This window comes from Heterocephalus glaber, unplaced genomic scaffold (genome assembly GCF_053883595.1).
Source record: "Heterocephalus glaber isolate CG9 unplaced genomic scaffold, H.glaber_assembly_v1.0 deba00001732, whole genome shotgun sequence".
Taxonomy (NCBI): Eukaryota; Metazoa; Chordata; class Mammalia; order Rodentia; family Bathyergidae; genus Heterocephalus; species Heterocephalus glaber.
In genome coordinates this window covers 723,123-735,532 of record NW_028258443.1, presented here as the reverse complement: position 1 = coordinate 735,532, position 12,410 = coordinate 723,123, and the positions used below count along the sequence as shown (strand labels likewise).

Genomic DNA, 12,410 nt, shown 5'->3' with positions numbered 1-12,410 from the left:
TTTTAATATTCTTTATAGGAGAAACTCGTGAAGAAAGAACTTTCCGAAACTGGATGAACTCTCTTGGTGTTAATCCCCACGTAAACCATCTCTATGTGTAAGCCATCCTATTGCTATTATAAATAGTTACCAACATCATGAATGGATGTTATGTAAATAATGCCAGCTCCAAAGATTAAGTGTTCATTTATAGCAATTATTTATATTAGAGAATGTGAGTGGCGGTTTCCATCATCATTTTCCAAATACGCAAAAGCCTAAATTCTTTCTTTACATAGTCACTGACTGTGATAGGATGTATCTCTTTACAGTATACATACACACTCGAATTATATTATCTATTTATCCATGTCCTCAGTTACTGTACTCTGACCCTAATGTAGGGACAGGGATTTTTGTTATGTATGTCCAGGCTTTTAGAACTGTTTTCCTTGTAATTAGCTCTCAATGCATACTTTAAAGTGAATCAGATGATCTTAGCTATTTTCAGCACAAACCAATGGAAAATATGAGTCTTAGGGATTATGGCTTTATATATCTTCTTTGGCAGTATAGTGTTAATGTTTTTAAGGAAAGAAAAGTCCCTACTGTCTGAAAACACTAATCAAATTATTTTAAAATCATTAGTGACCTGCAAGATGCCCTGGTAATCTTACAGTTATATGAAAGAATTAAAGTTCCTGTGGACTGGAGTAAGGTTAACAAACCTCCATACCCGAAACTTGGAGCTAACATGAAAAAGGTAGATAATTAATTTGCTGCATATCTTTGTTCCCAGTTGTTTTTATAATCAATTGGTTTGTTTTGTTTTGAAAACTCTTGATCCTGAGCTTCTTGAGGCTAGAAATTATATCTTATTAGTTTTTGTGTGCAAATGCCTAGCATTACACAACACATGCACAAATGTCTGCAAATTAAACAAATGAAGATCTTTAACCATTCATTTACTTTTGTGTGTTTGCAGCTAGAAAACTGCAACTATGCTGTGGAATTAGGGAAACATCCTGCTAAATTCTCCCTGGTTGGCATTGGAGGACAAGACTTGAATGATGGGAACCAAACCTTGACCTTAGCTTTAGTCTGGCAGCTGATGAGAAGGTATAGGACACAAGTTTAGCTGTTTAAGCTTCACTATAACACATATCTGTGATTTTGTTCTTATTATATTTTTAATAAGTAAACATGTTAATGAGTACACTTTTGAACATTAATGTATTTGGACTCTGAAATGCATTTAAGTCATGAGTACATATTGGATGTTTAGGAAGAGAAACCTTCTTCCTTGTAAGTTAGGCAGCAGAACTGTAGTGATTCCCTTTTCTTCATAGGAACTGATGAGTACTTAAACCTCATTTAGTGACAGTGTATAAACACAGTTGGCAGATGTGCTGAGGAGGTAGCTCAGTGGTAGAGTACATGCTTAACATGTGTGAGGCCCTGGATTCAGTCCCCAGCACCATCAATCAATCAGCAAATGTTCCCAGAAAAAAGTAGGAGCATCCTCGTGTAACCCTTTGAAAAATGAAGATCTCTTAATGACAGTGCTAAAGTGTTCATTTTGAGTAAGTACCAGCCAAAGCATAGGTTGTTTTAAGTCATCATCACTATTGGACTACCATAGTATAAAATGTGCCTGCACATTTAGGCTCCAGAGATCTTTTTAAAATTTTTTAATTTTAATTAGTACATGTTTGCAGTACATAATGATTACATTCATTATGGGGTACATGTCTATAACACATCTTAATTCTTTTTATGACCCCCTTCCCCCTCTCTCCATGTCTTGATCACCTTCGCATTTGTAAAAGATCTATCTTCTATTTTTTTATCATATATCTTTTATTTAAGCACCAGAGATATTGTCCCTACCACTATAAAGTGATAAGCAGCTACTACTTGAAATATTCTTTTCACATAGTGTGAATCTCTTTCCATCAACTCTGTAGTCTTTCAAACCTAAGGAATAAAAGAAATGGGAGATAAAGTATCTTTCTGGTGTTTGTGGTTTTTGTTTGTTTGGGTTTTTTTCGTAAAGTAGATTGTGACCTTTTCTTCTGCTGTTTCTCTTAGGTACACTCTCAATGTTCTGGAGGATCTGGGAGAGGGTCAGAAAGCTAATGATGATATCATTGTAAACTGGGTGAACAGAACATTGCGTGAAGCTGGAAAATTAACTTCTATTCAGAATTTTAAGGTCAGAATCCATATTTGACTGTTAAATATTATGCTTTCTAGAAAATATAATTTGGAAGGACAATCTTTAGTTTATTTGTGATTAGGAATTATTGTTGGGCTAACAACAAAATTCTCTTTTGCGGGGGATTTAGCTCAGTGGTTCTGCTGCCTGCCTTGTAAGCGCAAGGACCCAAGTTCGATCCCCGGTACCAAAAAAAAAAAAACAAGACAAAATTCTCTTTTAATTCACTGGGCTTTGCTTTATGCACTTATAAAAGGAAGCACATGTTAATTTGTACATATTGAAATTCTTAGATTTGTTCTCCCTCTACACTAGGACAAGACAATCAGCTCCAGTTTGGCAGTTGTGGATTTAATTGACGCCATCCAACCAGGCTGCATAAACTATGACCTTGTTAAGAGCGACAATCTAACAGAAGATGACAAGCACAACAATGCCAAGTAAGGGAGGCTGCATAGTGTGGGGAGAATACAGGTTTTTCAGCCCAACCAGTCTAAATTCTTGTTCATGTTCTGCCACATAGGAGTCTTTATCTGGGAGAAAACTACCTTTTAAAAGGTTTTAACACTTTTCTAACAGTTTTACTAAAGTATGATTTAAATATCATACAATTGACCAATTGAAAGTGTGCAATGCAATGGTTTTTAATACAGTTATACAATCATTATCACAATTTATTTTAGAACATTTTCATCACCTAAGAAAGAAGCCCTGAAACCATCAGTAGTTCCTGTCCTCTGTTTCTCATCCCCTGACCCCAGGCAGCCACCAACCTACCTTCTGTCTCCACACATTTGCCTACCCTGGACTCTTTTTCTTCTCTCAACAAACAATAACTACATATATTTTGGCCAACATCTCCTCATGTGCCCTTCCAAACTTCCCAAGCCTCTGTTCCATTCTATTCTGTCCTAAGCTTCTATTCCATTCTAGCAGCTTTTTAGAGTTCACATAAGACAATGGGATGTTATTCAGCCCCTATAAAAGATGAAATCTTCCGTTTTCAACAACATGGGTGACGTGGAGAACATTATTTTACATGAAATAAACCAGACATAGACAAATAATGTATGATCTCAGTCATATGAGAGAAATGTCTTTGAGCCTCAGGTTCCTCATCAGTAAACTGGGGGCAATGATACTTCAGAAGCTTTGTAAAGAGTAAGTGAAAAAAATATGTAAGAATCTAGCAATTGAGAACCACTTCAAGGCTCTCAATTGTTGCTTTAGTGGATTATAGAGATAGGTACACAAATCAGGTACAAACAAAACAAGAAAGAAAATGACCTAAGGATATTCATACTTTAGATGGTACATCTGTCTCATTTTTTTTTTTTTTTGGTGGTGCTGAGGATGAAACCCAGGGCCTTGCACACACTACAGAAATGCCTGAACCACTGAGCCACCGAACTCTTATGTCTCTTGTATTGTACACAGACCACTCTTACTACATATGTTGAGTTTATTTCCTCAATTCCTACATTGGTAGGATTTTTGCAATGGCCCTCAGAAGAAGGCTGCCTTAAAAGTTTCTTGTATTTCAATAGTAGATCTTCAGTAGCAGGTTTTTTCCCTATCTTACTGAAGGCTTAGACTATGACCTGATTTGATTATCTTTAAAGATTCCTATTACAATGCACCTGGAAATGGTTCTGGATTAGTTGATGTATATTCCTGCAAATTTCCCTATGTGGGCATGTCAGTTCTTTCATCTTTCTATTGCCTGCCCTTTTCAGTGCTTGGTCCAGCCACTCTATTCATACCATGTTACCATGTACCTTTCCTCCACTTCCTAGCATATTTTGTGGAAATACTCACTGCATCTACATACAACTGGGCTTTTGCACCTGGCATAATTCCCCACTCCATATCTCTTAGATCATATGAGAGGGTCTGTTACCTTACTCCCTGCCCAAAGAGAATATCAACATTGATAGTGCCACCAACCTAGGTAGTTGATTTTCATAAGAAGTCAGTGCTGCAGACTGAACTCTCACTTCAAAGAGGACATCAGTGCAAAAATAATAGAGTGTAAAACCTGGTATAATTTAAAAGTGAACTCAAAGCCAAAGTAAAACAAAACAAAAAGTGAAATCATTCTGATTAGCACTTTCAGTGTGGAATTTCTTCAACCCTGGCAAATGATTGTAAAAGAGGAAAATGATGTCTCATATCGCGTCCTTGACAAAAATTTCATCTTAATTTTTGTTTCATAAAAAAATAGGTATGCTGTGTCAATGGCTAGAAGAATTGGAGCCAGAGTGTATGCTCTCCCTGAAGACCTCGTGGAAGTAAAGCCCAAGATGGTCATGACTGTGTTCGCATGCTTGATGGGCAGGGGGATGAAGCGAGTGTAAAGTAACCAACCTAAATAAAACCAACCTTGTTCCCAGGTGCATGATTAGCAAGTCCACTATTTCCAGGTGACGTGCTCGTGGCTTAAGGAATTCTTGATCATTTAAAAGACTTTAGTTTTGATTAACAAGACTAGCTCCTCATGAGAGCCCTTGGGGGAAAGAGTTTTAATGAAACAGCTCTTCTTTCCCATAGTCAGAGTTGGATTTGTCAGGCACACCTGAAATGTGCTTGTAGCCAAACTATTTTGCTCTCTCCTCCTAGAATGCTGCCCTTGATATTTCCCATTGCTGTGTGTTATTTCTCTCTACATATCTTTTTCCCTCTTAGAAGGTCCATCTCTTGAGACTCGCTTAGATTGGAAATTAATATTATTAGACAGTCATTTTGCTTTCCATACAGGATGCTAGTTCTTATTCAAGAACTATGGTCAGAAGGTATTTGGATATAAGTATCCTTTGCTTACTTTGTAGTACTGAAAATTTGCCAAAGTAACTGGCCATGCGGAATGTAAGAGCTTTTCTTATTCTTTTATTCTTAAAATCAGTGTCTTTTTACAGTATTCTTTCTACATGATCCTTTTTTTGTACATTTAAGAATATTTTGATTACATTCAATAAGACTGCTGATTTTGCTACTTTTTTAAAGGGGTCTTTAAGTAAGTCAAAAGCATAATTATAGGTAGAGGCACCATGTACCCTAAATTTGCATCTTTCCTCTCACACCCAAGATGTAAACGAATGAAATATTTTGTCTTAAATCACTTGGTTCTATACATGCTTATTTGTTTTACAACCTGTATCATCAAACTCTCTCTTTAAATTTAAAATACTGTTGGACAAGACAGATGGGGAGAGAATGAGGTCAGAGTGTAGATGGGATACGGTAGGCCAAGTATGATAAGTGTACAATATATTTTTTAATTTTACACCCACAACAAGAGGATGTGATCACTAAAAAGTAAAAGTATATATGTAGGACTTAATGTACTCTTGCTTTGTGAAGCTGTTTGCTGTAGTTTTCAAGATCATTATGTTACTCTAACTCTGAAAAGTGATGTAATCTGGTAGAAATGTAGTGGTTCAAATAAAGGCATTTACATAATAACTAGTCTCTTCATGCTTCTATCCATTATTAGCATTCCATTGTTTCGCAAGTTCTTTTTTCTTGTTTCTTTGGTATAATCTATAAAATAGTGTTAAATTTGAGCTTTTGGAGCAGCATTAGAGGTACTGAACTAAGAATAGTACAAATGGGGTAAAAAAATTTTCCAATTTAACCAAAATTTGCCTGGGGGAATGTAGCTTAGTGGGAGAGCACATGGCTAGCATGCCGTGGATGATGTCCTGGGTTAGATCTCCAGCACATAAAAAACTTTACTTATCCATTTCTTCCTTTCTTTCTTTCCCATCTGCCTTAATCTTTCCTGTGTTCTCTGATGTGCAGACACTGAAACAAGGGTAATGGAATAGCCAGGGAGGACAAGTGATTTGGAGCAGGTTTTCTCAACCTCATTGCCATTGACATTTTGGACTGGATAATGCTTTGTGGAGGTGGGAGGAGAGGCTGTCCTGTGCATTATAGGAGGTAAAGTAGCATTGTGTAGCCTCTACCCACTGTGCTGCTGACCAAAAGTATTTCTAGTCATGGTCTATTGTCCCCTGTGGCACAAAATCATCTCTCGCTGACAACCAGTGTTTATGGTATCCTTTTAAGCCTTTGCGTGATAAGTAATACGAAGTTCACTCTTTTGAAGATCAGGTTATATGGTGATATTATAAAATATTTTGTATTTTTAATCTGAAAGTAGAAAAGACACTTCTAAATATGTTACAAATCCCATAGAAACTGAGAAAAGGAGATGAATTACAGGGTTATGCAATTTAAAGCAAATAAGAACTACTCTCTAAAAAAACACTTTATGTTTTAGAGTGGTTGCAGATTCAGAGCAAAACTAAACAGAAGGCACAGAGATTTCCCATATAGCCCTGCCTCTCAGGTGCAGCCTCCACCTCTATCAATGTCTTGCACTGGAGCAGTATTTGTTACAACCAATGAACCTACACTGATACATCATTATCACTCAAAGTCCATACTTTGCATTAGGGTTCACTCTGGTTTGTGGCCTTTTTTTGCAGTAACTGGAATTAAACCCAGGGCCTTATACATGCTACTCAAATGCTCTTACTACATCCATAGCCCTTACTCTTATAGTGTATATTCCATGGGTTTGACAAATGTATGATGACATGCATCCACCATTGTGTAATCATGTAGAATAGTTTCACTGCTGTAAAAATTCTTTGTGTTCTACCCATTCATCCCTCCTCCCCAAACCCTAGCAGCACCTGTCTTCATAGTTTTATCTTTTCTGGAATATAATAGAGTTGGAATCATACAGCATGAAGCCTTTTCAGATGGCTTCTTGCACTTAATAATATGCATTTTTAAAAACAGAACTGCCTTGCAAAGTGCAATGGCACACACCTGATTCCCAGCACTTGGGGAGATAAGGCAGGACCATCACAAGTTCGACCCCACCTGGGCAACTTACCAAGGTCCTGTCTCAAAACACAAAAAGGGGTGGAGGAGACTACCTTTTAAAAAACAATAATGAACTGCATTTAGGGTTTCCTTTTGCTTAGTTTTTTTTTTTTTTTTTTTTAACTTCAGTTCAAACTGCAGAACCATTCTGCTTTGTTTTGTTTTTTGAGATAGGGTCTCACTATGCATTCCAAGATTGGCCTTAAACTCAGGGTCATCCTGATTCAGCCTCCCAAGTGCTGGGATTATAGGTGTGTGTCACAACACCCAGAGCATGTATGTTGCATTTTTTACTGTCAGGTTGGTAAAAATTAAGTGACTGATACTTACCTGATATTGATAAGGGTATGGGTATACAGGTATTCTATAACACCACAGTAGAAGAGTTTACAGTTTGTGGAAAGCAAATTGATAATTGTTATCAAACAAAAAACCAGCATAACCTTCAACACTGCAGCTAGCAAGTATAGCAGTATTCCTTGATACATCTTATATTGTAAGGAACGATTGGTAAAATAAGTTAGGATCCATCCATATATCCACTGCTGTGGCACTCTATATAATGACATAGAAAGACATACCAGGAAATGGTAGCATATACATTGTGTTCACTTTTGTCACTGAATACCTAAGAGGAACTACTTAAAAGTGGAAAGATTTACATTGGTTCCCAATTTCAGAGACTTCAATCCATGGATAGGAGACTCCATTGTTTCTGGGCCGGCCCAAGATGAGGCAATACAACATGGTGGAAGAACATGGTGGAGGAAAGCTGCTCACCTTATGTTGGCCCACAAGCAGACAGAGACAGAGGAAGAGGACAGAGTCCAAACAGAGCCCCCAAGGATCTACTCCCTCCAACTAGTTCCCACCTCCTCAGAATGTACAACCTCCCAACAGTGCAATGAGTTGGGAGCCAAGCCTTTAGCACATCAGCTTCAGGAACATTTAAGATCCAAACTATAATGTACATTTTTAAAAATCTTAAGGACAAAAATCTATCTCTGTGGCTAATACCTAGGGTAGGAGAGGAGGATAAATAATAAAGGCTTATCATTTTTGTCACATTTTTATAATGCTGGGAAAAGAAAGAAAATTTAAAATTAAAATACATTATTACTACCAGACAGTGTGTTGTTGCACACCTGTAATACTGGCACTCTGAGAGGCCAAGCAAAGCAGGAGGATTGCTTGCAAGCTTGAGCCCAGCCTGGGCAATTTAGCAACCTCCCAAGATCCTGTCTTAAAAAAAAAAAAAAAGAAAAGAAAATAGGCTGGGAATGTAGGTCAGTGGCGCTGTGCCTGCCTGGCAAGCTCAAGGTAAGCTCAAGGTCCTGAGTTTGATCCCTGGTACTGGAAAAAAAAACAGGGCTGAGGATATATCTCAGTGCAAAGGCCCAGAGTTCAATCCTCAATACCACCAAAACACACAAAAAATGTGTTCCTACAATCAGCCAAATAATGTACCAGAAATGTTTTAACCATAAAGAATTGAAAGAGTTACACCTATACATTTTTCACCTACATCACCCGTTGTTCACACTTGCACATATTTGCTTTATCTGTGTTTTTGCTGAATTCTTTGAAAAGAAGTGGCAAGCATCTAAACATTTCATTCCTAAATACTTCAGCATCAAATTAGGCATAGAAGCACATGCCTATAATCCCAGAGCTTGGGAGACTGAGGCAGGAGAGTCACAAATTTAGGGCCAATCTGGGCTGCATAGCAAGATCAAAGCCAGCCTGGACTACAGAGCAAAACACTGTCTCAGAAAACAAAATAAACAAAAACTTTTAACATTGATCTCCTGAGAAAAAGAATATTCTACATAAGTACTATAAAATTGTCACATCCCCCAAATAATATACTTAAAATTAGTCAGTTTTCACTACTATAACAAAATACCTGAGATTGATTGGATACTTTATAAAGAAAAGTTTATCTTGCAGTTTTCAGTTTAGGGATAGGGCTGATTCTTGCCAGAATACCCTTGGCTGTATCACATTGTGGTTGATAGCATCACAATGCTGAGAGCACTTGAAAGAGAGAAAGAGATCTCATGGAAGGTAAGATGCTAGAGCAAGAAAATGGTCCAAGTTCACTCTGTAACAGTTCACTCTCATGAGAGGGCAACGCCCCCACAGATCTTCCACTAGGCTCTACCCCTTAAAGGTCTCACCACCTCCTTATAGCCTCAGGAACCAACTCGTGAACTCTTGGGGCACAAGGCACATTCAAACCATAGTTATTTGTTCCGTTTTTTGATATTGAGGATTGAACCCAGGGCCTTCACATTGAGCTACACCCTCGGCCTCTTTAATTTTTTATTCCAAGACAGGGTCTCAGTAAGTCACTAAATTGCCTACGCTTTTTGTGAACTTGGAATCCTCTGGCCTGGCCTCCCAGACTGCTGGGATTGCAGGCATGCCCCATCATATCCAGCTCTTTTTAATCCAGGATACAATAAATATTTATATATTGCATTTGATTGTCAAATTCCTGTTCTGTCCTTTAAGATGTAAAGTACTGGGCTGGATGTGTAGCTCAGTGGTAGAACACTTTTCTAGCATACATGAGGGCCTGCATTCCAACTCTGGTGGGGTGCAGATTTAAGATACAGAAGTAATCCATAGCCTTTTTTTAATCTTTATACTGGTGATATTTTTTAAGAGTTTAAACAAGTTTTGCTGTAGAATGCCCCATCATTATCTGATTGTAAAAAAGAAAATATACTTTTTGTAATGAAAAAATATTTACAAACCCTAGTATAAATGAGTTTATGGTCTGAGTCTGTGGGCCTCATTAAGTAGATAAAGTTAAAAGAGAGTACAGAACTTCATTGGGACAGCTGAGAGTTGAGTCATTTCAATTTTTTTTCAGTACTGGGGATTGTGCCCAGGAACACTTTACCACTGAACTATATCCCACCCCTTTCTGTTTTTGAGATGAGGTCTCCCTAAATTGCCCAAGCTGGTCTCAAACTTGGGATCCTTCTGTCTCTGCCTCCTGGGTAGCTGGAAATACAGGGCTGTACCAATGATCACAGCTAAATTTTTATTTTGGAATATTATAGGTTAAAGAAAATTTTCAGAAAATTAACAAGAGGTTCTATACATCCTTTGGACATTTTTACCCAGTAATAACATCTGTATAGCTATACTATACTATCAAAGCCAGAAAATCACACTGGTATAATCCATTGAGCTTATTCATATCTCACCAGTTTCGCATATGCTCATTTGTGTGTACACATGCATGTATCCCAAGTTCTGTGCAGTTATACCACTTGTAGATTCGTGAAACAACTGCCACAATCAAAGCTCTCATGTTATACTTTTATAGCCACCTAAAACCTTCCCCCTTTTATTTATTTATTTATTTATTTATTTATATTGTATGGGGGATCGAACTCAGGACCTTGCACTTGCGAGTCAGGTGCTGGAACCACTGAGCTAAATCCCTGGCGCCCCCCCATTCTTCCCCCCCCCTTTATTCTTAACCCCTGCTTCTAGGTTCCCTACTAAGTTCCATTCATCTAAGTGTCTATCACTTGCCAACATCATACTGTCTTTACTGCTGTAGTTAGTTACACAGTAGATCTTAAGTAATTCTTTCCAGGTTTTTATTCTTCAAAATCATTTTAGCTTGGGCTGGGAATTTAGCTCAGTGGCACCACTTGCCTGGCTTGCAAGCACAAGGTCCTGAGTTCTATCCCTGGTACAAAAACAAAATTTTTAAAAATTATTTTCGCTCTCCTAGGTCCTTTATCTTTCCATATTCATTTTTTTAAACTCTCTCCACACACACCCCCACCTTATCAGCCAAAATTTCAAAGCTAGCCGAGAATAAGATAGATCTATAAATTTAGGGAAAAAAATCTAAATTTTGATAGAATTTATATTAAATCTATAGATCAGTTTGGAGAGAACATCTTTACTATGTTGACACTTCCATTCCATGATCATAGCACATTTCCATATATGTCTACTTTGATTTCTTTAATCAGCATTTTGTGATTTTCATCATACGCATTTTGTACATTTTATTAATTTTATTTCTATTTCATTTTATTTGGCATGTTTTTAGAAATACCTTGGAATTTTCTACTTAGGCTACAAATTGGGAAAGTCGTGTTTTTTCCCTTTGAATCTATATGACTTTCATTTCTTTTTCTTTATTAAAATATTCAGTGCTGTGATGAACAGGAATAGTGAATGTAGACATCTTTTTCCTAGAATAAGGAGAAAGTATTTTCCCTTTCACCATTAAGTATAATGTTAGCTCTAAGTTCTCTTGCAGTTTTTTAAATTTTTCTGAACACAATCCCCTACTACCACAAATTATACAGTAAAGTTTCCCTCATTTGGGAAACATATAGAAGTCAGTACATCTGGAGCGCAATGGCTGAGCACACCCTAGGGAAACCACCATCATGATTATGGTATCACCCCTTCCAGGTAAATAAGGTTTGGGAATTTTGGTCAAGAATGGGTATTAAATTTTATTAAATGCTTTTTCTACATCAAGAAGTGTCATCAAAGCCTGGTGAGGTGGTACACACCTGTAATTCCAGCTACTTGAGAGGTTAAGGAAAAATGATAACAAAATTTGAGGCTGCCTGGGCAACTTAGCAAGATCCTGTCTCAAAATAAAAAATAGAAAGCTTTGAGGATATAGCTCAGTGGTACAGTTCCTCTGGCTTCAATGTCTAGTATAAAATTTAAAAAGAAAAGGATGTATCATTAAGACTCAATGATAGACTGCTTGCCTAGCATGCCTGAGACCATGGGTGTGATTCCTAAAACTGGGGGAAACAGGGAGGGTCATCATATAGTTTTCTTCTTTTGCCTGTTGATATTGTGGATTACACTGATTTTCAAATGTTGAACAAATCTTGCATCCTGAATAAATCCCTCCCGTGTGGTTGTAATGTATGATACTTTTATATATTGTTGGGTTCTGCTTGCTAATATTTTATTTGTATCTAAATTCATGAATGATAATGGTCTAGAGTTTTCTCTTTTTGGAACTTCTTTTTGTGGTTAAGGTCCCAGGGTAAGATTGGCTTCACAAAGTGAATTGGAAAGTGTCCTATTCTCTGGAAAGACTTGCATAACATTGATGCTAATTCTTATTTAAATGTTTGAACTCTCCAGTGAAACTACCGCTTGATGATGTCTTTTGGGGGCCTCTCAGTTACAAATTGAGATCCTTTAATATTTATAGGTCTTGAAGTCTTTGTGAAGCCCAGGCTGGCCTGAACCCACAATCCTCCTGCCTCAACCTCCAGAGTGCTGGGATTACAGGCATACA

The 12,410-nt window shown here is 37.4% G+C and overlaps 1 protein-coding gene across 11 annotated transcripts in view; it reads left to right on the top strand.

Annotated features, from left to right (window-relative positions):
• The window catches only part of Pls3 (plastin 3), a 96,403-nt gene extending 90,744 nt beyond the window's left edge, over nucleotides 1–5,659 (top strand). For all 11 annotated transcript variants that reach the window (XM_004874791.2, XM_004874789.2, XM_087199916.1 and 8 more), the window contains 6 exons: nucleotides 19–97; nucleotides 628–742; nucleotides 965–1,098; nucleotides 2,071–2,194; nucleotides 2,513–2,637; nucleotides 4,422–5,659. In XM_004874791.2, the coding sequence (XP_004874848.1) occupies nucleotides 19–97; nucleotides 628–742; nucleotides 965–1,098; nucleotides 2,071–2,194; nucleotides 2,513–2,637; nucleotides 4,422–4,554 (710 nt within the window). In that variant the 3' untranslated portion in view covers nucleotides 4,555–5,659. The remainder of the gene's footprint in view (nucleotides 1–18; nucleotides 98–627; nucleotides 743–964; nucleotides 1,099–2,070; nucleotides 2,195–2,512; nucleotides 2,638–4,421) is intronic.
• Nucleotides 5,660–12,410: the final 6,751 nt, after the last annotated feature.